General features: G+C 41.4%; 1 protein-coding gene and 1 long non-coding RNA gene across 6 annotated transcripts in view; both read right to left on the reverse strand.

Moving 5' to 3' along the window:
• Window positions 1-76: 76 nt before the first annotated feature.
• Window positions 77-12,652, reverse strand: LOC127139049 (uncharacterized). Its single transcript, XR_007808878.1, has 3 exons — window positions 12,504-12,652; window positions 6,655-6,772; window positions 77-150 (listed from the first exon to the last, which is right to left on the reverse strand). It is a non-coding gene; the product is annotated as an uncharacterized LOC127139049 (long non-coding RNA).
• Window positions 12,653-13,339: 687 nt separating this feature from the next.
• arhgef12a (Rho guanine nucleotide exchange factor (GEF) 12a) overlaps window positions 13,340-21,288 on the reverse strand; it is a 35,245-nt gene continuing 27,296 nt past the window's right edge. For 4 of the 5 annotated variants that reach the window (XM_018681233.2, XM_018681232.2, XM_018681236.2 and 1 more), the window contains 17 exons: window positions 21,125-21,276; window positions 20,727-20,873; window positions 20,305-20,390; window positions 19,437-19,562; window positions 19,035-19,149; window positions 17,427-17,527; window positions 17,127-17,204; window positions 16,868-16,943; window positions 16,578-16,745; window positions 16,364-16,451; window positions 16,200-16,277; window positions 16,012-16,106; window positions 15,666-15,869; window positions 15,298-15,534; window positions 14,892-15,121; window positions 14,695-14,770; window positions 13,340-14,584 (listed from right to left, as the gene is read on the reverse strand). In XM_018681233.2, the coding sequence (XP_018536749.1) occupies window positions 14,574-14,584; window positions 14,695-14,770; window positions 14,892-15,121; window positions 15,298-15,534; window positions 15,666-15,869; window positions 16,012-16,106; window positions 16,200-16,277; window positions 16,364-16,451; window positions 16,578-16,745; window positions 16,868-16,943; window positions 17,127-17,204; window positions 17,427-17,527; window positions 19,035-19,149; window positions 19,437-19,562; window positions 20,305-20,390; window positions 20,727-20,873; window positions 21,125-21,276 (2,068 nt within the window). In that variant the 3' untranslated portion in view covers window positions 13,340-14,573. The remainder of the gene's footprint in view (window positions 14,585-14,694; window positions 14,771-14,891; window positions 15,122-15,297; window positions 15,535-15,665; window positions 15,870-16,011; window positions 16,107-16,199; window positions 16,278-16,363; window positions 16,452-16,577; window positions 16,746-16,867; window positions 16,944-17,126; window positions 17,205-17,426; window positions 17,528-19,034; window positions 19,150-19,436; window positions 19,563-20,304; window positions 20,391-20,726; window positions 20,874-21,124; window positions 21,277-21,288) is intronic. The other variant, XM_018681234.2, reaches the window with a different exon arrangement.

A 21,288-nucleotide genomic window follows, 5' to 3' on the forward strand; every position in this document is an offset into this window, starting at 1 on the left:
AACAATAAGGTCATACGGCTGCTCCATCTTGCCCTTTGACTGGTTGTTGGTTACACATTTCTTCCACTCACCAAGCCTCCAGAGTGGTCACCAGTTCATCATGCAGTGGGAGAAATGGTGGAGCTGCAGTCAGAGAGGGGGACGTCCATTCTGTAACACACAGATGAATCACAGGCTCAGTGGACTTGAATGTCTGTTTAAACACCAAACACTGTAGTAAAAGGTGAAGGTTGATGTAACCGCTCATGAGCGCCGTAGAGGGACATCAGAGACATAATGTCTTGACATTTTCACCCCAGCCCACATCCCCACCCTCAGTACACCCACCAATCATACCATACGTGTCATTACAGCAGAGAGGCTGCAGAGAGATACTAGAGAGCATCCCATCCACATGCAACCATAGCGCTCAAAAGAGCATTGCTTGGAGAATCAAAAAGTCATGTAATGCGTGAGCAGATGGCAAGGCTCCTACCTGCAATAGGAAGAAATCCACAGGCATGTTGAGATACAGCCACAGGAATAGCACTGAATGAATGAATGAATTAAACTATAATATGCACAAACATGGTAGCAGATTTGCCATATCCCGAGGTGCATTATCACTAATGCAAATTGCATACCAAACAGTCAGCTACGTGTTGAGTAATTTATGATCTATTATTTATAAAAAATGAAATCAGCATGCTTCAAGTGGGGCTCAATGAAGTGGTACCCATCATCCACATTCCATTATATGTGGCCAGAATGGAGATGTAATGGGATATTTTTGTCTGATAATGCAGGCTGGGAGTTGATATAAATTTTTCATAAGCCCCATAGGACAAACACAAAGCTCTGCCGAATATGTATTTGGCTATTTGCTGTTCTCCACAAACTTATTAGACAAATCATTATTATAAATTTGCTTATCAGGAGTTTGTCTCTGCTGACTCAAAATGCAATCATAACAGGTGGATTTGTCAACAACATCCCATCACTCAATAACAAGGAGGAAGAGTCACTCAGGGATGTGAAGGTGCAGAAGAACCTGAAATATCTTCTTATTTTTTCTATGCATTTTTCTTTCTAGTCAAAACTGATGCAACTCGACTGCCATTTGGAGATCCTCTAGCCTCATGCAGGGATGAGGAGCAGGCTACAGAGGTTTGATGAGCTCACCTCTGTAGCTCCACACGCCCAGATATTTTTTGTTTGTTTGTTTTCAGCCCCAACTGATGCTGACTCAAGTGACATCACTTGAGGAAGCCTATCAGACTTTGTGCAGGCTTTTAAGGAACTTTTTTCACCTATTTGGTAGTACACCCCGGCACCTGCAGCTTAATAGACAGAGAAATGGTGCCAAATCCAGCTGACATTGGGCGAGAGGCGGAGTACACCCTGGACAGGTCACCAGTCTATCACAAGGCCACCCGTCCTTAAGCAAAAAGAATGCCCCGAATAATTTTTGTACGACCCCTAAGTTGAAGTAAATTTAATACATAAGACTGAAATCCAAGTTGTTTCAAGTTATAACACATAGAACCTGAATGTGTGTGTGTGTGTGTGTGTGTGTAATAACATAATAACAAAATGTGTCTATAATAACATAGAACTGTGCAATAGCATAATTAATATTTAAAAAACTATTTTTTTTCAAATAATTTTTACTGACATTGTTGGATTTCGTACTCTGTCAATCATACATCACTGACCACACTGGCTGGTTCTTAACACACAGCAGTCTACCCCCCTCCTGAGCAAACCCCCCTCAGATCTTATGATCTTTAATAACTGCTGGTTCATTTCAAAGCTGCCCATCAAATCAAAAGCTTCAGAAAAAGTAGCTGAAACTAACCATAACATATTTGAGCAAAATTTCAATCAGAACATTCCCATGCGGTCAGAACTAATTTCATTATTTTATTGATCACTTAGAATGTATGGCTTGGGTCTGATCTTGCAACATTTCAGACCTCAGAACCTCATGGCTTGTCAGCCAGCCTTTCATCTTTGGGGCTGAATTTCCACAGGCTACACTGAAAACAAAAGGAAAACCAGTATGTTTTTATATTAACTATATTAACTACATTAACGCCTTTTATTTTTATATCAAATTTGCATGTGTTTTGTCTTTCACATTATCTGTTAATTCCAGAAAACTGTTGGAAAAATGAAATTAGTCAATTAAAGTCAGTGGGTTTCAAATCCAACCCTGATGAAGTGCTTATGAACATGTAGCTCATACAGAATCAGATTTAAATTGTAACAAAGCACAACGATACAACAGTTGCTGAAGTCAGAGCGTTGAAATAAGAGTTTAAATTACTAATTAAGTAAACAATCCAAACACTTCATAAATGTAATAAGCATACCAAAAGTAAGAACATACCAAAAAAAAAAACTTGCTCAGTTGTTCAGGAAGTTTATCAACTTTTCTACCCTTGAGTACAGCATGTCTACACAACTACTAAAGAAACTGCCACAGTGGAGACTGATGACCTCCCTCCCAATGCGCTACGAGCAAATATTACTAAAAGTCTAAACTTGTGAAAGTACACAGAAGTAGTTAAGTTTTTGTTGTAGTTTCATTTCTACCAGCAGTCTGCTCTTTTGTGGTATGTTTGCTTTTTTTGTTGCTATGGTTTTGTGTCTTTGTAGTGAAACTTTGAGCATATTCCCTAACAAACAAAACAATTTTAAAAAAGTTTTTATTAAATTATTTGCTAATCTTCACTGTTTGTCTTATAACAGGACATCTTGAATTAATTTTCTGTAAATGTTGATACTGCTTGACTTGTCATATTTTCTGGTTTCACACTAGAATCTACACACCCTGTGAACATATTCACACACACACACACACACACACACACCACACACACACACACAGAGGAGAAACAATTCCTACATTATTGACACAGTCAAACACTGAAGACATAAAATGCACTGTCAATGTTTCCAAAGCTCAGTGCAGTGCAGTGGTAGCTGTCCAAATAGCCACTGAACAGGACTTGATTTGCTGTGCAGTGTTGCAGCTTAAGAGTGCCTGGAATATGAACGAGCATATCTGATGTCCCATTTCAGGCACAGTCATAGAAGTGTGCATCTCCTGATGTGAAATGGGGTTGTTAATGGGGCATGGAAAAAAATCTTAACTGTGGCTGAAAATCTGACTTGTGGAACTGGCACATTGACAGCTGCATAGCATTTGCTGAGGCACAGTACAGTATATGCTTTACTGAGTACCATCTAGTAGAGAGTTGTATTGGAACTGTGGAACAGGTCACTGAAGCAAGATGGAAAATCCACCATATAAAAATAGATGTGTTCATAAATATGTTGCATTAAAGCCATGTCACCCAAGAGTCTGTCACCATCTCCCAGCCATCTGCCATTAGTGAGAGTGAACTCTGTATTGCCTTGATTTATGTTTGCATGACCACATCTCAACTTGTAACAAACCATATTTGAGTGAGAGCCATTTTGTAATTAGGCAGCACACTGACACTGCAATAGGCATTATTGGCAAAGTCTTAAATCCCCAATGAGCTACAGCGATGTGTGGGCGGGACAGACGTGAATAAGGCTGCTGATGCTGAAATGGCAGGACAAGGGTACAGTCACCTCACTACAATGCGAACAAGGGTGCGTGGTGCAACTCACAACAGATGACACATTTATGCTGAAGTCAGAGAGTGGGTGCATCACCACCGGTGTATTGATTGAAGGAGGCTGGCAAGGTGTGCTAACAGGGAGTACAATTCACTGACAAATCAGAACATGGATTGTCAGCAATTTCCCTCATTAGCAGTCAAAGCATTATTCTATTGACAGCTGTTTTGGCATTGACTCCTACATTCACTTGTCAACCTGAGAGGTTCCTTTTCTACAAGAGGACTGGTGGGGACTCTGCACCGAACTTTGCGAACCAGAATCAAACATCATGGTCTCCAATAATTCTGTTGACCTTACTGTGTGAGTTAAAGCATTCAAACTTGTTCTTTTCAGGCAGCCTCTTACTATGAACGCCGGGGTCATACAATTTCCCCATTTTCAGCCACAGCTTGAGCAGTTTTGGTTAATTCATGTGAAAGATCTTTTGAGTTGTTCATGTTATTTTCATTTAGCTCTTCTTGCCTGTCGAGATATTTGATATCAAAATGTGATGATAGTTCTGGGGCTGTTTGCTCATGGTGACAAGCCATAGTCGATCAGATATGATCAAGCCACACCTACACAATACTGATGTAGCAAACTTTGTAACTCTGACTGTTGCACACTTAGTAATGAATATTTAATGTTAAATACTTCAGATTTGAAACTGCATTTCCTGAGAGTGAGTGTGAAAGTCTAATGCAGCTGTACTTTTGGCAGAAAGGCACTGAAGTTGATTCTTTTGATGTTTATAAAGTTTCCTACCTTTCTGGTGCAAATAATTCTGAAATGCAATTGCATTATTCACACATAAGGTCACGACACACATTCAGCAGCCGATTCTAGGGGGATTACAGCTCCAGCTCCAGGAGAGCTGAGTGGGTTAGTATGTGAGGTGGTGCATTAGTGAGGCATATTTGTCATATTTGTTATATCATAATCTTGGTATATGATCAAACGATAAGGGAGAATGAAGCCAAACAGCATCATACAGAACAGATGACCAATGTTGATTTCACTGTCCTTAGGGATGAACAGCTTTCAATCACACTACACTTTGTCAGTGCCCATTGGGGGCAAAAGACAGAGCACGTATCCAATGTCACATACATATGGACACACACATAAATATATGTACATGTATGTAAAGCCCTCAATACGCACTGATGCATGACCACACACACTTAGAGAGTAACCTCACCTGCAGCTGTTTGTGTTAGGAGACTAATTTACAACTTTCAGCCACTAGCGGTTCAACACCTCGGTTTCCCCTGTGAGCCGATGCAGTTTCAGACATGGCATGGCCGGTCGGTAAATATTCATTAGCTATCAATCAGACCACTGCTGCACTGGTGCAGCACCACTGTGTGCACGTGTCAGGTTGTGTGGCATCATGTTCATGTGTGCGCACACAAACACTTTACCACATCACCTCCCATCCCCAAAGGTCCTCCAGTACTGTGCATTGTGTGACCAAGTGGTGCTGCTCATTTTGCATCAGTTAACAGGATAGATCCCCGTCCTCTCTCACACCGACAGCAGGCTAATGGCTCTGGCTTTCTTCCAGTGGCCAGAGAGCGATGGGGAGGCATAACATGAGGGATGAGAGAAAAAGAGAGAGAGTGGGTAATAAGGAATAAAGCAGTGAAGAGGAGTGGAGTGACATGAATTTGGAGCAGCAAATCAAGAACTCCTTTTCCGTGTTTGTGCCAAAACCCAGCCAGCCCCAACACTAACTGTATGTGACAGTTTTGAAAGCAATCATACAATTAGGTGCCGCCTGGATCTGACTTACATGTGCTAAGAGTGGATATGTCTCTTTGTAGAGAAGCTGCTGTTGACTGATATGAGTGCCTGATGGGGAAACCCAGAGGTTACGTGCTTTCTTTGGACAATTTCGTCACTAGTAGTAAACCATTACCCAGCCACACTGAAGAGCTATATTGCACCCAGCTAAGGAGAATGGGCAGTTAAATGTTTCTCTTATTCATTTCAAGGCAGGAGAAATGAGCAATGAGGACAGGCGGGAGTGTTTAAGTGACAGTAATAATTTGAGGAAGGACACAAATCAGTGTTTGCGAGGCATCTGGTTGGCAAGTAGGAGGCTATACTTGAGTTGGTACACAAACATACAGACTCTCAGAGCTGTTCTTGTGTATAAGCAAGATCAAATACTGATCTCTGGGAAAATAGTGCAGCCTACTGGACCGTGCACATTCCTGTTCACCTTCTATCGCTAAAATGCAGCATGCATTGCCTTAGCCGCCCTTTCAGGAACAAACCATCAGTCAGAGTATGACTCAAGCAGATGCATCTTTGACCCCAAATGAAGAAAGTCAGTTTGAATTTGGGAAGATTCACTTGCAGGCTAACACATGCACACGCACAACAGCCTCTCTTATCTTCATTTCCCTCAGCTCAGGAGTAATCTGCCCCGGGTGTCAATCACTAGTCCTAGTCCTATTATTTGGGTTAAATAGCACAAATCTCAATTTCCCCACCTCTAGAACTGACTATACATTGGCAGAGTGTATTTTAGTAATCAGGTGACTACATCACAGCCAGTGGCACACTGCGACTGTCAGTGCATGACCTCTACAAACAGGGGGGAAATGAAAAGACCATTTCAGAACAGTTATTACCTAAATGAGCTCTCTCTCGAGAACAGGTGCTCTTACTTAGAAAGAGAAGAATAAAGTGAAAGGTATTATTTCAATAGGTCAAAATATCTTAACACTTGACAAAAGCCTATATGCTGTAAAAGCTGTTTTGAGAGGCAGAAGCACCTTTTATCCAATTTTCAAGGTGAAGATGTTAATGCAAGAGACTCGAAGCATCTCTGTGGGACACCACTTAATAGATGCCCTTCCTGTACTTCCCTCCCTCTGCCAAATAGTGCCCTTGTGAACCAGTTTAGCGGGATTAGCAGGGCCCTTGACTGGAGTCATTCTTTGCAGAACCCTTCGGTGAACTTCTGCTCCAGTAGGTCTGGAGAGACAGCTCACCTTCAGGCCTTACCGGGGATTATTAGCGTCCGCTGAATTCGTGCCCTTTTCAAAAGCCAGCAGGATGCTGTCAGATGAGTTAAAGCGGACGGCAGGAGACCCTCTCGGATGTTCCAAATGACTAGTTTAGCCTGTGGAGAAAGTAGCAACAGACGACCAAACAAAAGAGTCATTTTCAATTCCAGTCAGGTTTCGTTGTTATTCTGTTTCCATCTTTGCTCAGTCTTTTTTATTCCTTCAAGTGGATTCATTCCTTGCTGATGTTGACATTAGTATTGGAGCATTATTGATCAGCACTCTGCAAGAGCATGTCAGGTAGATTAAATCACCTGACCCCAACTTGGTCTCTCAGCATCCATTTAGGATTTTCAGGCAGGTTACTGCTTTTTATCTAATGTTGAGATGTAGCTGTAGCTGTGAAAGCTGAGCAAGGTGACGCTAGCCCTCCCTTCTCAACACCTTACTGGTCACCAGACACACTGCTGCAACAGCTCAAATGCACCTCACACTCAAATCCTGAATTGAAATGCATTATCTAGTGTAGTCTCTAAATGTTTCCTCACTGGTTTTATTTTGAAAAGCTGAAAGTGAAATCTTTCATTTATTTCAAAAGCTGAAATGCAATCTGAGTAAGAGGGTAAGAAAAAAGTGGGATTAGATTGTGGTCAGTTGAAGGTCTCTGGACACACTTTTTTTAAAACCTCCCTCCCTGAATTAATGTAGCCTTAGAGATAAGATTGTGGCTCCTTGAAGAGCTTCACCTATACCTGGAAAATATGCATTTTACTCCCTTACATATAAAGATTGAACCCCCTTTTTTAAAAAAAAAAAAAAAAAAAAAAAACCTCACTGTTTACAAATACTGTCAATGTAAAACAAACCTGTTCGGCTTCAAAGCTCATGTAAAATTCATGCTCATGCTTAAAACATAAACTGAGCCAGCAGTGGGGCATCAGCGACTCATAAGAAGACAGCATGTTGTAATTATGGATGTCGGCTTTAAAGAATACTGCAAAAGCCTGTTTAAACTGTACATGCTCACTAAGAATGATAACACAATTAAGGACGCTATGTACGCGCTCCACGCAAGAGAGGGAGACTCGTGATTTCTAGATGACTCACACTTAGTGACTCATGACTATAATTGTACTAGGTGAAATTTTAAAAAAAGGGAAAAAGCCACACACACACACACACACACACACACAATTTATGCAGCAATTATCTAATCACTCAGCTGTAGGTCTTCGTCAGATGTGTTTTTTTAATCCAATGTGAGCTACTGTTCACCTGCAGCTGGTTAAAACTGAACAGGGATGTATGGATGCCTCCTTTCATGGTGGCTTTACATGTTGCCCAACTAAGTGAAATCTCCATATTCCCAAATGTAGCTCCTCACAGTAAAGCAGATGTTGCTTTACTGTCTCTGAAGTAGCTGAGAAAAATCCATTCATGCAATTATTTTCACATTCATATTTTAGGGGAATAGTCTCATAACTCCTTTACTGAGATAAACATGTTAGTTAGTTAGCTTTTATAGTTCAAAAAAAGATATCTCTTATTGAGTTGTGTTCTGCTTTGAATTACTTCTTCTTATGTGTCCTGATCGTGGCAGCCACATATTAAGGATGATAAATAACTAATCAATTTCTCCTCTCAACCAAATCCAGCATCAGGAGAAACGAGGCAATCTCCATTCATCGCTGTCACATACTGTAACTGAGCACCCATCACATGCCCGGAGGACGACGCAGAGCAGCTGACTCCAGCCATATGTCTATCAACCTAGTTAAGCCTTAAACATCTCGCTTTGGTTTCATTTCTCATTTTTATTTCCCCTTTCTCTCTCTCTCTCTGTTTGTGCACAGTGTTGGACAAAAAACCAGACACCTACCCTCTCTACCTGACCAACCTGGCAGCACAGAAGCAGCAGCTGTGTACTTTGCCAGCACCGGTAACCAAAATCAGCAGAAGCACGGCTGCCAACAGTGTCATCGATTTCTGCTGCGGCTCTGAGGTACGTTAAGCCTGGGTGCAGTCCCAGGTCACAGCTCAACAGCTCAACGCCTGTGCGGCTGTTCTCTTTCTCTCTCTCAGGTTTCTCTTTCACAGCACACTGAACTGGGGAGCCCAATGCCAGCTGGCCCGCCTGAGGCTTTTTACCCAGATACTCCATCAAATTGCGGTGTGGTAATTAGACAGGGTTAACGCCAAGCCACAGGTGCCTATTTATTATCGGATAGGTTGATTATAAAGTGTCCCACAGCAACAGCTACTGAACAGGTTCAAGTATCCTTTTTTGTTTGTCTGGCATACATGACTCTGTGGTCTTTCAGCAGCACATTTGTTAGCATATTCTTCCCATTTGAAGCAGTCGGTTCATTCATCTCTCAGCGACGGCTTAACACATCCTCTCCACATCTCGCCTGGCTCATTGTTGTGCTTGAGACAGTGATTACTCCAGAGAGGCTATGGATTAATCAGACTGTGGAGAAACGCATTGATCTTCAGTCCAATCCATCTGATATTGGCTTCTGCTCGATGGAGGGGGAGAAGTGCAGCATTAAAATCAATCCCATGAGGTCAGGGGTTCCCGTTTGGGAAACAAGTTGTAATTGAGGTGACCATGTTTCACAGAAACATCAAATGTCCTTGACTGAGTATGACATGCATTTGACAGTATAACCTGATGAGAAACAGGCTTCTGGCAAAGTAATATTATTTCTTAAATGCAAATATTTACAATGAAAAGTAAGTATTTGAAAGCCAACAGAGGAGAGAGGAAAACAAACTAATTTTTCTGGTTTGACAAGCAGTTACAAACAAACTCTCTTCCTCCCCTCCAAAAAAGAAAAGGAGAATAGCCGCAGCCATAAATCACCATCTGAATAGCTGATTTATTTTAATCCAACTTTAACTTTTTAGGAGCGGTCCACTTTATTTTCCTTTTTATTTATTTCCTCCACAGTCTGAAATATAATAGCCTTTGATGAGCACTACACAACTAGACAGTGATTTATTGCATAGGAAAACAACCCCACTGTGACTCCACTAGTAAAACTACTTCGAGGTAATGCTGGAACATAACAAATTATTTTGTTGACTGATCCTAAGTTTCACCTCAGACAATCTTTTGCCCATCACACTGGTGACTGGCCATACATATGGTAAGAACAGCAGCTCAGGATTCTGTGTGTGTTCATCCCACTGCAAACACACGGATGAATATTGATGAACGGCGCACTCCACACAACCAAACCGGCAAAATGAAGCGCGCAGAATAGAGAATGAGGCCCATTCTGTGCATGATTTGCTGAGTGACAATTTCAAGTTTTATCATGGGTAGTGACAATGAATACTTGTCTATGTGACAACAACCAGCTATAGCAACCAGTCATGCAGCAACAATGGAGTTTTATTCAATTTTACACAGTGATGCAGGATGAACACTTGCTGCAGACAGGAAACCTGGTGTGTAAATATATAAGACCTGGAATATCAGAATGCTAATAGATGCACTTGTAGATGCATTAGCATATTGATGAGAAACTCTTTCAGGGAAGAAACATGCACACATATACAGTATGAATGAATGAATGTGTGTGTGTGTGTGTGGACTTCAGCTCAGTTCTATGCAGTGTTGTTCAGAGTTTGATGACTGCAAAGCTGTTTGGAGAGATGTGGAAGAAAAAGCCCACATTCTACAGAAAATTCTCCTTGCTTGTTTCCTGTCACAGGTGAGTTATTTAGTCAAGCATCCTTATCTTGGAATTAAGCCCCATGGCAACAACCATAATGATGCGCTCCACCATAATCATCCGCAACAGTTCTTTGTGGCATGCAGCATCAGGTAAACACATCAAGTCTCAACTTGATTTTCAGCCTTGAATATGAATCCAAAATTTATGCAAATCAGTATCTGAAAACATGTGGGTGAATGTTTTCTGTTCTGTTTTTATACTATATTTAAAGGAATGACACAACTTGAAAGGCCTGGTGGGTGAAAATGAGAAAAAAAAGGAAAAAAAAACAAAAAAAACCAAATGCAGGTCTTTGCTTTTGGTTGTACACGAGGCTAATTTCGGATTCCTCCAAAAGGATAACGCTTCATTTCCTGCCTGACTCACAGCACTGTTGCACACCTGAGGGGGGAGGAGGAGTAGGTGGAGGAGGAGGAGGAGAAAGGCTTGTCTCACCGGAGCTTGACATGAACTGCCCTCCTGAAAGCCTCTGATGTGACTGACACCTCTCCCCTCTTTGTCTTTGCCACTCCAATTAGCTCGGTGACAGGTGCATGTGGAGAAACGAGACAATCAATTACCGTCCCCTCTCTTCTCCCTCTGTCCTCTCTCCATCTTCTTTGTGTCTTTATCACCCTCCATCCCTCACCTCTTCTTTTCTATTACTCGTAATTTATCGTCTTTTCTCCCTCTTTTTACCATCTTCCCATTCATACCTTGCCTGGCTTCTCATTGTCTCTTCATAACATACCCTCTCTCTCTCCCTCTCTCTCTGTATCCCTCTGCTCTCTCTGTTTCACTGCAGCATGCCTACAGTCAGGGCGACGGCAAGAGAAAAAGAGGGAACATGTCATTCAGACTGTGAGGCTTCCTCCTGCTTTCCATTCAGACACACCAAGCAAAATCACTGCCAGCCATGACACTGATGGGACTCCACCACTTCAGGTAGCAGTAAACCCAGGCAAAGTCACAGTAAATGCTGCACAGTCTTCTGTTGGATCCTCATGACCACTCATCAGGGATGCAAAATGGATATATTTATCACTAGACACTAGAGTCAAATATATCTGGAGGATCAGTGGGTATGCTGGGTTATTTAAAACACTGATGTCACTGCAGGTTTCAGGGTGGGTCTTCTCAACATGATGTTTAATGGTGGAAGTTTGCCACCTGCTGGAAATAATCATCACCTTCTCCAGTGTCCTTGATCAAGCCTCTGATGGCTCCTTTAAAAATACTCTCCCCCTCTGACATTTAGTGCTGCCAAATGTCTACAACAACCATTTCCTTCTGTTAAGGTCAAAAGGAAATTCTTGATGTTTGACTATAAGTATCAAATTAAAATGCTCCAAAGTGTCTATGATGTTTCCAATCCCGTCAATAACGAAATGGAGTGACATTAAAAAAAAATGTGCCTAACATTTCAAAAATCATCCATTTTTTGTTATTCGCATCAAAGGAGTCATCTGTCAAATGCCCATGGTTCAAGCCGTGTCCATGAACAAGAAAAAAAGCCCTGCCAGTTGCATTGCAAGAGGCAGTCACACATTACTTTCTGCCAAACTGCTCCTGCACATCACTGTTGTTCATTCACTTGCACAGTGCACCATTAAGGAATTACAGCTGAGTTTGCAATGATTCAACAAACATGTATAACCACCTCCCCTTTGCCATGTTCTCAAATTACAATTTCAGCCTATTCCACTTTGATGATTTTAGAGCATCTATAGTTTTACAGCTGGTAATGGTGAGGCTAATTTTAATTACTGTAAATACTGTTGGGTAAATTTATCCATATTAATACATAAACTGTCAAAAATGTAATGGAGTAGAGGCATAAAGTGGCGTAAAATGTCTAGTACGAGTACGTAAAAACTGTATGTAAATATAGTCAACCACCGTTGACGAAGTATAAAAACATTTCTGTCACCCCGTGTAAAGATATGTAAGGCGACTTTAGAGCAGCTTATAATTAACATTTTTTTGTTATGAAGTAGTTTTCCTTTAGCAGCTTAGCAAAGTTATCTAGCTAATGAACATAGCAGCAAAGAACTAGTAAACGTAGCTAACGTCAGGGGAAGACCAAAAACAGAGTTAAAAGGAGGGTGAATATTGGACTTACATTCATCTGACGGCCACAAACACGACTCCGAATAAACTGGATGTGTAGTAGGCTAAACAGGCGACGACTGCAAACAGATTTCCCGCACCAAATTTGTGAAAAAAAGTGAAAAGTGTGGTGGCTAGTTGTGTTGAGTTCACATTGCTTCCTGTTGCTCCCACGTGGCTAAAAAAAAATATTATTGCAGGTTTAAATATAAAGAATTTAGTCAAGTCAGGTAATTGTTTAGTTATTTTTTTTTTTAGCGAAATTAATATTAAACTCCCTTTGAAAAATGAAATTGAAAAATATTAAATTCCCGGGAACATGAAGAAACATGTTACGCAACGAGATAAAGCCTGACATGAAGATTTATGGAGGTGACGTCTTATCAGCTGGGAATATAACAAGCATATGATGGGGTAGTGACAACTGAAAGATATATACCATCTCATACATGTAAGGACAAGAGGTCAGCTCATTTACTCCTGGTATGTTATTACCTGTAGACATAGTAGGTTTAAATATACTGACCACTATCAATGACTCTGTTCAACAGGACCGCAATTAGAAAGAGGGGTGAGTAGCCTACTGTCATGATCTGATATCTTTGTTATTTAACGCTGATGGATTAATAGCATGACTGAGCGCTATTTTTCTCACTTGGAATCATTTTAACAAGAAATAAATTCAAGGGTAGGCTACTTAGCTAATCCATCATGCCGAAGACTCAGGTGTCCTTGATTTTTCTCATCAATCTTCAAGTGAAAAAAGGTCTTATATCATCTCTCCATTACTGACACTGTCATTAAAACTGACTGAATACTAGTGTACATAAAGAAAAAAAACAGGCAAGGTTTTTCTTTTTCAATGTGTCATGGCACCATTTATTTATTAAAGTTATGCATAACCTTCCAACTTGATCATTGTACAGTATATGTTGAACTTCATGACATTATTAGAATATCAGGCAGTCAGATCAGCATCGCCAACAGTAGCAGAAAGAAGAAGCAGCATTTCTGTCAGGAGCTGATGCAGAGAGAATGACCGCTCCTTGTAGAAGAGGGAGAACGGGGCAAGATACCCAAAGGCAGATGAGGAAGCATGACATATAGAGTGTAGGGGGGGGATAAATAAGCATGAAAGCCACTGGGCTGTGAGGAAGAGAAGAAGGATGACAACCTTAACTGTTCACAGGGAAAAGAGGGGGGGAATCACACGCAAAGGAGTAGAGGAGCAGACAAGAGGCAAAACACCCCTCACAGTGAGGATGGGGAGGAGGAGGAAGGAGGCAGCACAGAAATGCAACAGGACCAGATCAGAGCCTTCAGACTCTTCATTCTAGTTAACACCACACCTAGAATTTATCTGAAATTCTAGACTTTAACACAGTTCAAGAGTTTTTAACACAATGGGATCTATCCATCACCAGTGCAACTCTGGCCTCTATCAGTCTGAATATATTCCTGCCATTTCATCAGGGTTACACTAGGTTAGCATACTTGTATGCTAGCATGCACTCAATACTCACACTTAACCCTGTGTGACTGAAGCAGGAAAAGCAGCCAAAAAGGTAACACCATGGCCAAAAGCATGCAAGCAATGTGGGAAACACTTTTTTTAAAAATGAAAAGAAGGAAAATAAATACATCTTGGGATAAAAAAAAAATCTTAATACATTATCTTAAAATTTTCCTTTTCTTGTTTTGTGTTTCATATATATATATTCTAAACACACATCTTTGTACATTTTGGTATAAGTTCTCTTTCTTGCAGGGAGTTCAGGGGGAAATGGGTGTGAGATGGTAGAGGGGTGAGGTTCTGGGGCAATCCCACCTCCCTGATTGCCTTGTGCTGATGGAGGGGGGCGCGGCATCACAAAGATGACTCCTCCCTTCAAATGTTTACGCTCACACTCAAGTCTCTCGTTCTCTGTGGCAACCGCAGGCGATGGAAAAACAGGGGGCTCAGCAGTGAGAGGACAAGCTTATAGGACGTCCAGAAAAGTCCAGGACACAAGAAGTAGGAACAGACTACAAGTCGGTACTTCCTCTTTGGGACCAGAGCCAAAAGCTGCGGCACAGACTTCCACTATCTCTTATCTGGGGAGAAAAATTGAGGTGTAGGATCAGAAGAATGACAGATACAAGAAGTTATTCCTATATTAACATCTAGTGATCCATATGTTGACACTGAGTATGAACTGACATACCTTTATTTCCATCCGTATCTGCTGTTGACCTCTCTGGCCTTTGGCGTATTAGATTATTGTACTTGGCCTCAACCTCCTGCAGGAGAGAAACAATTCGCTGTCAAGTCATGCAATAAAAATGATCACTATGTGTATATATCATACTGGTATTATATGTGTATGTGTTGCGGAGCTGAGAGGGAATAAATGTTCAATACCTTCAGATAGTTTAGGTTGGCCTGAAGGTTTCTAAGGTGAGACAGGACCTGTCTGCTGAAAGAGGAGAGGCTGCCCGCCTGTGACGTTGAGGAAAACCTCAAATTGATGCCAGAGTCAGCAGCACAGCCTTGTGAGGTGCTCAGCTGCTTCCCTGTGGTTGACGCCAAAATGTCGTCATCCGTGCTGCTCTCCCCTGGGCCACCGTAACCCTCCAGGACTAAGTATCCTGCTGAGAGAATCAGGAAGGAAGCCATTTAATACTAATGCTGTAGAAAAAACATCTGGATCAAAAAAAGACAAAGAGCACTGATCAAACTGAACCTTACAATGACTACTTTAAGAAGCATATGTTGCTAAGTAAAACCTATTTAAACCTACAGGGCAATGTCGACTGCCCTGGCTCACCATAATCTTCAGGAGTGTCGAAGAAGCCTGTGTCCCCAGAGCCCAGGTCCTGAGCCAGGTCTTCTGTCTGAGAGCTGTTCTTCTCTGAGCCGTTGTGGACCATCACCCGTGCGCGGCTGTCTACAGGGGTCCGCAGAGAGGTGGTCCTGAGGAGACGAGCCCCTGTGGAGCGTTTGGTTTGCTCTGCAGCCTCCTGGGACATTAGCTGGGTCACCAACACCTGCTTTAATGCTGCCACTGAGGGACAGGTGAGATGTGTGGGTTAATGATGTTTTCTTTTTTAAATGCACATACAATGTCTGCAAACAGTTGGTTAATTCACTGCCTATGTAGCACATGTTTTTGAGTTATCTGCTCTGCACGCTTACATGTTTTCAGTGCTTCATCTGCTCTGGAGGGAAATATGTTAAACGAGTCTCCTTCTCTTCCATCCTCAGCTGCTTGGTAAGGAAGCTCTGGGTCCACAAAACCTTCCTCCTCCTCTTCTTCCTCTGCCTTCACTCCCTCAAATGGATTATTACCAGGTAGAGAGCTCTGCATTGCACTTCTGGAGGCTGGACTGCTCTCTTTATCTAAGGAGGTATAATTACAGTTATCAGAGGAGGTATAATTAGAGAAGGATTACCTACACACTTGAGTAGGGTAGAATATTTAAGTAATAAGGAAGAACATTTTTCTCCATGAATAACTGAATAAATGAGTGGCTCCAGTTACCTGTGGACTGGGTGCTGCCGATGGATGTGCGGTCGGGGTCTCTACTCAGCCTGGAAACACCTGTTGTAATGATCTCCACTCCGTCTCTCTCCCCACTGGCACACAAGCAACATCTTATGTTAGTAACAAGCTCAAACCCTGAGAGCCATCAGATCTGATCAAAATATAAAGATAGTGAAGCAACGCACTCGGTCTGAGGTAATGGTATGACGCTGTGAGGTTTGACTTTCATCGCATCAGCTCTCTGGGTGATCAGACGCTGCCACCTTGTGCAAGGAAAAAAAAAGTTATTACCCTACTTAACACCTGGAGCAATACAAATTAAAGGAATCAATCAGGTATTTGCTCTCACGTTTTCTGATCTGAGACTGTGGGCGCCATCAGCTCATAGATCTGGGCTCCGTTGTCTGACATGGAGAGGACAAAAAAGGACTTGTTGTCTGGCCAGAGAGAGGGAGACAGAAGATTTGGGATGAGATTAATCAGTATGCATGGAGCTACAGATTTCCTGACATCAGGATGATGCTTTTCACTTGTGTCTTTTATGAGACTGAATGTTAACTGACCTGTGGCCACAGAGCGAACCAGCACAGTGCTGAGTTTGATGATGGGGCTGAAGATATGTTTGGTATCTGCAGTGCCTGCCAGGTTTTTGCTGTGACACTTCAAGATCAGGCGCTCATCTTGTTTCTGTAGCAGAACCAGGATGTCCTCCAACAGGAGTGTGTACAACTCTGAAAGGAGACAGAGAGGACACTTGCATTTATTGCCAAACGTGGGCACTAGTCAGCAGGAGTCACATACTGTACTGTATGAGCTGCTCATCAATAAATTAATTCTTGCATTGATTACAAACCAATAGTCTTGTCTTTGTTCACTTTCCATGACAGTGGTCCCTCATGCACCATCGTTCTCTTGGTTAGATCCAGATTCTGATGGACATGGAACAGGGAAATTGGTTAAAACAAGATGTTATAGTATTTGCCACTGGTCATAAGAGCCACTTCTACACAGTGCTACTTTTGTATCTAGCAGATGTTACAAAGAGCATATGTGGATATAAAACAATTCAGTATGCCTTAACTGAAGCTAAAAGGGTCATGTAGATAACTCACCTTTAGCTCTAGGATCATGGGGTTGTCTGTCTGCTTTAGAGAAGAGAGGTCCAGTCTTCTCTGGTAGTCCTCCAACCTCTAGAGGAAGGATGAAAAGAAAAAAAAACAGAGACAGAGGAACGGGGATAAGTGAGTGCTCTTTAAAAGGAAGCCACTGCCTGGGGAGCAAAGAAGGTAGTGAAAAAATACATTTTGGTAGAGCAGGAAAGAAGAAAGGACTTAGGATGACACTGAAGGGGAGGAAGAGAAAAGTCTAAAGGATGGCATAAAATGGAAAGGAGATTTTAAAAAACATCATACCTGCTTGTCCTCAGATTCCTTCACCGCCTGGTTGACGTGATTTAGGATCTTCCTACAGCAGTCTGCTGCCTGCTTCACTTTGTCCCTCTCTGCAGTGTTGTCTGAAAGATATTATGACATCAAATAAGAAGTAAGGCCTCCTTAGTTCTGCAGGGGGCTGTCCAGCAAATTGATATTTCCTCCGTCCATTAACACACCATCGTTCTCAAAAATTATGATAAAGCAGGGGGGCATTATGATCCTATAATAGTCGATTATACTTTATCATAAGTGCATTCTCTCAGTGTGAGACCCGAACTCCAGCCAAGACTAAAATGATGGACCAAATAATGGGTGAGACATTTCCCAAAATGTGCACCACCGCTCCAGGACCATTAAAATTATAATCTCTCCATTTGTCTCTGTAATTCTCTAATGGTTGGCATGTTGCCACGTAGAACCTTGCTTAAGATTTCATTTTTATCCACTTTTCCTCTATTACAAGAGTTAATTTCCATGTTTATCAATTGTATTATACTACATTCAGATAAATAATACAAACTAGGTATTATTCCTGTATTATGTGTTTCCATGGTTACTAACAACATGAATAAAGTAATTTCCATATTCAATGAACTGTCTCACAGGATTTCATTGATTTGAGGATCACCGGGGAGAAAAGGTGGACACAATAACTGAACTCTACTTGAGGAGGTCACATACAGAGGGACTGCAGCAGTGCAGCCACTAAGTTTCATTTCTTGTCTAGATGAAAAATGACAACTATCGGATTAGATAAGCTGTACAGCATTACTGGTGGAGCGAGGGAATAAGTATAATCGTGGTTTAAAATAGTCCTTTTTAAAAGCAGATAATCATTTATCTCCCTGTGACAGAGTCAGAGATTGACTAAGTATTTGTGATCGAGTAGAACAGACTTTGAAGTGTCTTCCACAGAGGGATCAGTTTTGGTACCTGTATGTATTTTTTATGATTTTACAAGTCTGTCCTGTAGCCCTGTTTATAGGTAATGTTGACATTATTAAGGCTTCACTGGTGTTCACTGTACAGCCCAACTGATACTGAAGTTTTTAAAAATTCTAATAACAATATATGAGCTTATAATATTTTTACTAAACATAAACAATCTTGATACAGATCCCTGTGATTGTGACTGAGATACATACTGGACATTACCTGGACATTTTCCATCTATGAAAAATTTAACATGTTAGTGCTCTCTGGTGGATAAGCTATGTAATGGTGACACCATTTACTCAAACCTAGTTTTGGATTTCTGTACTGCAATTTCTTGTACAGTCAACACTGATGTATCTGAAATAAGCTAATGTTAGTCAATGTACTGGCCTGGCCCATTTATTTAAGAGTCTAGCAGGTGTTTGATTAAATGCTATAAATTACATCATGCCATGCTCTACTATTAATATTTCTTTGCTATATTTTGCTATATGCTATATGATTTATTCACTCACCTTATTTGGAATTACCATTTCATTTGAGACCACAGACATAGGTAATATATAGGCTGATATCTGCATTCAAAAAACCTTGTTAACATGATCTGATTCCAAATCACTGCCAACTGTGATGATTCGTAAGTCACAGCACCTGTGTACTTGGCGATGTTGTCTAGCAGCAGAGGATACTTGGTGAGCCGCAGCATCTCTACAGGAATGATGTCTTTAAGCTGCAGTCGACGACACAGTCTGTTACTCTCTGCCTCCTGCAAAGCGATGAAAATTACAAGTTATACTTTATAAACACGGTCACCAAAATGTATAATTTTATAAGAATACATAGTGAATGAGCTACACTTAATATAGCGTGGTTTTTATTGAGAAAAGTGACATTTCATTTTTATTTCCTGGAGTAAGACAAATCTGCCTATTGCAGATGTATGACATAATCTGAGCATTTCATTCAGTACAGTAGCTAGACGGCTGAAAGAAAAAATCATTTTCACTAAACCGAATAATAATTTCCTGCAATATATGAGCACAATGTCAGTACCTGGATGAACGAAGTGAACCTTGAGTCTTTCTTCTGCTTGGTCTTGATGATCTCCAGAGCAAAAGGCTGGTTACTGCAGAACATGCCCACCGCCTGCTTTATCTTCTCCTCCTCTCCACCGCTGAACTGTAACCACCCGACCCAAGACAGGACGGAGCAGAGATGGACAGAAACAGATCAGTCACTTAGTCAATCTGGGTCAAGGGTAGTTGCCATGGAAATGCCTTGTATTTAACCAATACAATGAGCAGTAACTCCCAGAAGGGGGCCAGGCTTAAGTCCTCATAGCAGAGACAGCTTAAGTTTAAATGTAGACTGGATCAATGCTCAGACCCTCAGGGGACCGTTTACCCTACTTATCCCCCATAGAGACATTTTAAACAAGGCTGCCAGCTGATATGTGGCTACCTCGCATCTCATGTATCACACATGATATCGAGATGTGGAGATGTCAGGCAAATCTAGGGCACTGTCTGACATAACCATTTACTGAGGAACAGGCCTCCATTTCACTTGCTTGCTTCCACTGCGATAACATTTCTTGTTACTGAGGACAGCAGAGTTGTTCTTTCGTGCCATGTTGAAAAAAATGCCAATAAACCCGTGTCTATCAAATAAAAACTGTACATGGCCATTGTCTTGTTCATATAACATGTCAAAATAAACAAGATGTGAGCCTGTGGAAAGCAATCTCATGCCAAAATCCACACTTTTTTTCTTGCTATAGAGCTATTTCGGGCAACAGTTCAATTTCTTTGTGCACAATACGTTTTTTTTTTCCAACCACATCAGTCATCTTGAAATTTATTCAATATAAAAAAAATGTTTGAAAGAGGAAATACAATTTCAGCCTGAGAATTGTACTCACCCAAGAGAGCAAGTCGTCTCCTATCTGATCAATTACTGAAGACTCATTTCTCTTCCGAATGGCTGCCATTTGCTCCAGTATTGAAACTGAAATTCAAAGGAGAAGCACCAATGGATAGTCAGTGTGTGCGCAAGTGTTCATCTGTATATGTGTGTGTGTGCATGTGTAAGATAACAAAGATGAAGAATGCATCATCAAAATGTAAGGGTGCTGTGTGTATGCACAGTTTACATTCTATATGTTCTCATTCTGTTGTAGTTTATTTATTTACTTTAAACTTTGTTTCTAACTCTCACTACTTTACTTTTGAGATCTTTTTTTTCACAGTTTTGTACATGCACAAGAGTAGTCATGCATAGATAATAATTCTTGATGGATCTGAGGATGTGTGTGTTTGTGTTTATATGTGTGTTTGTGTGTACCATGCAGCTGTAGAATCTCCTCCAAGTTGGTGAAGATGTTCTTGATGTCAGCAGGAGGCAGGATGGCCTCTTTGGAGAGCTTCTGGTAGAAAACATGGTCCAAAACTCTCAGCATCCGCACATGTGCACGTTCTGTGTAAAACAGCTCTGCAGATACAATGCAAGATGTTAATTCAAGATGGCAGATCACTTGCGCAGCTCAAAATGAAATATGTTTGACAGCAATTTGGGTTGGATCCCCACAAATGGTCTGCAGCATATCTCTCTCTTCTCCTCTCTACTCCGTATATACTGTATTACAACAGTATTTTAAAGCATGTGGTGGGTGAGCTATATAGCCTATTTGTTGAGAAATAGAAATGCAGCTTTAATGAGTTTTGAACATGTTGCATTCTCACCATTGATGACCTCCTGTCTCTTGATTTCGTGAGGCCGGAGACCCGCTAGGACTTCTCGCCCCACCAGCTGCTGCCAGTTCAGGGGGTCATGCTCAGAGTCTGTTCCCTGGTCGTCCTCACTCTGGACATCAGCAGCACCTAGTCCCTCAAGCCTAGGACAAGAC

This window comes from Lates calcarifer, linkage group LG21 (genome assembly GCF_001640805.2).
Source record: "Lates calcarifer isolate ASB-BC8 linkage group LG21, TLL_Latcal_v3, whole genome shotgun sequence".
Lineage (NCBI taxonomy): Eukaryota > Metazoa > Chordata > Actinopteri > Centropomidae > Lates > Lates calcarifer.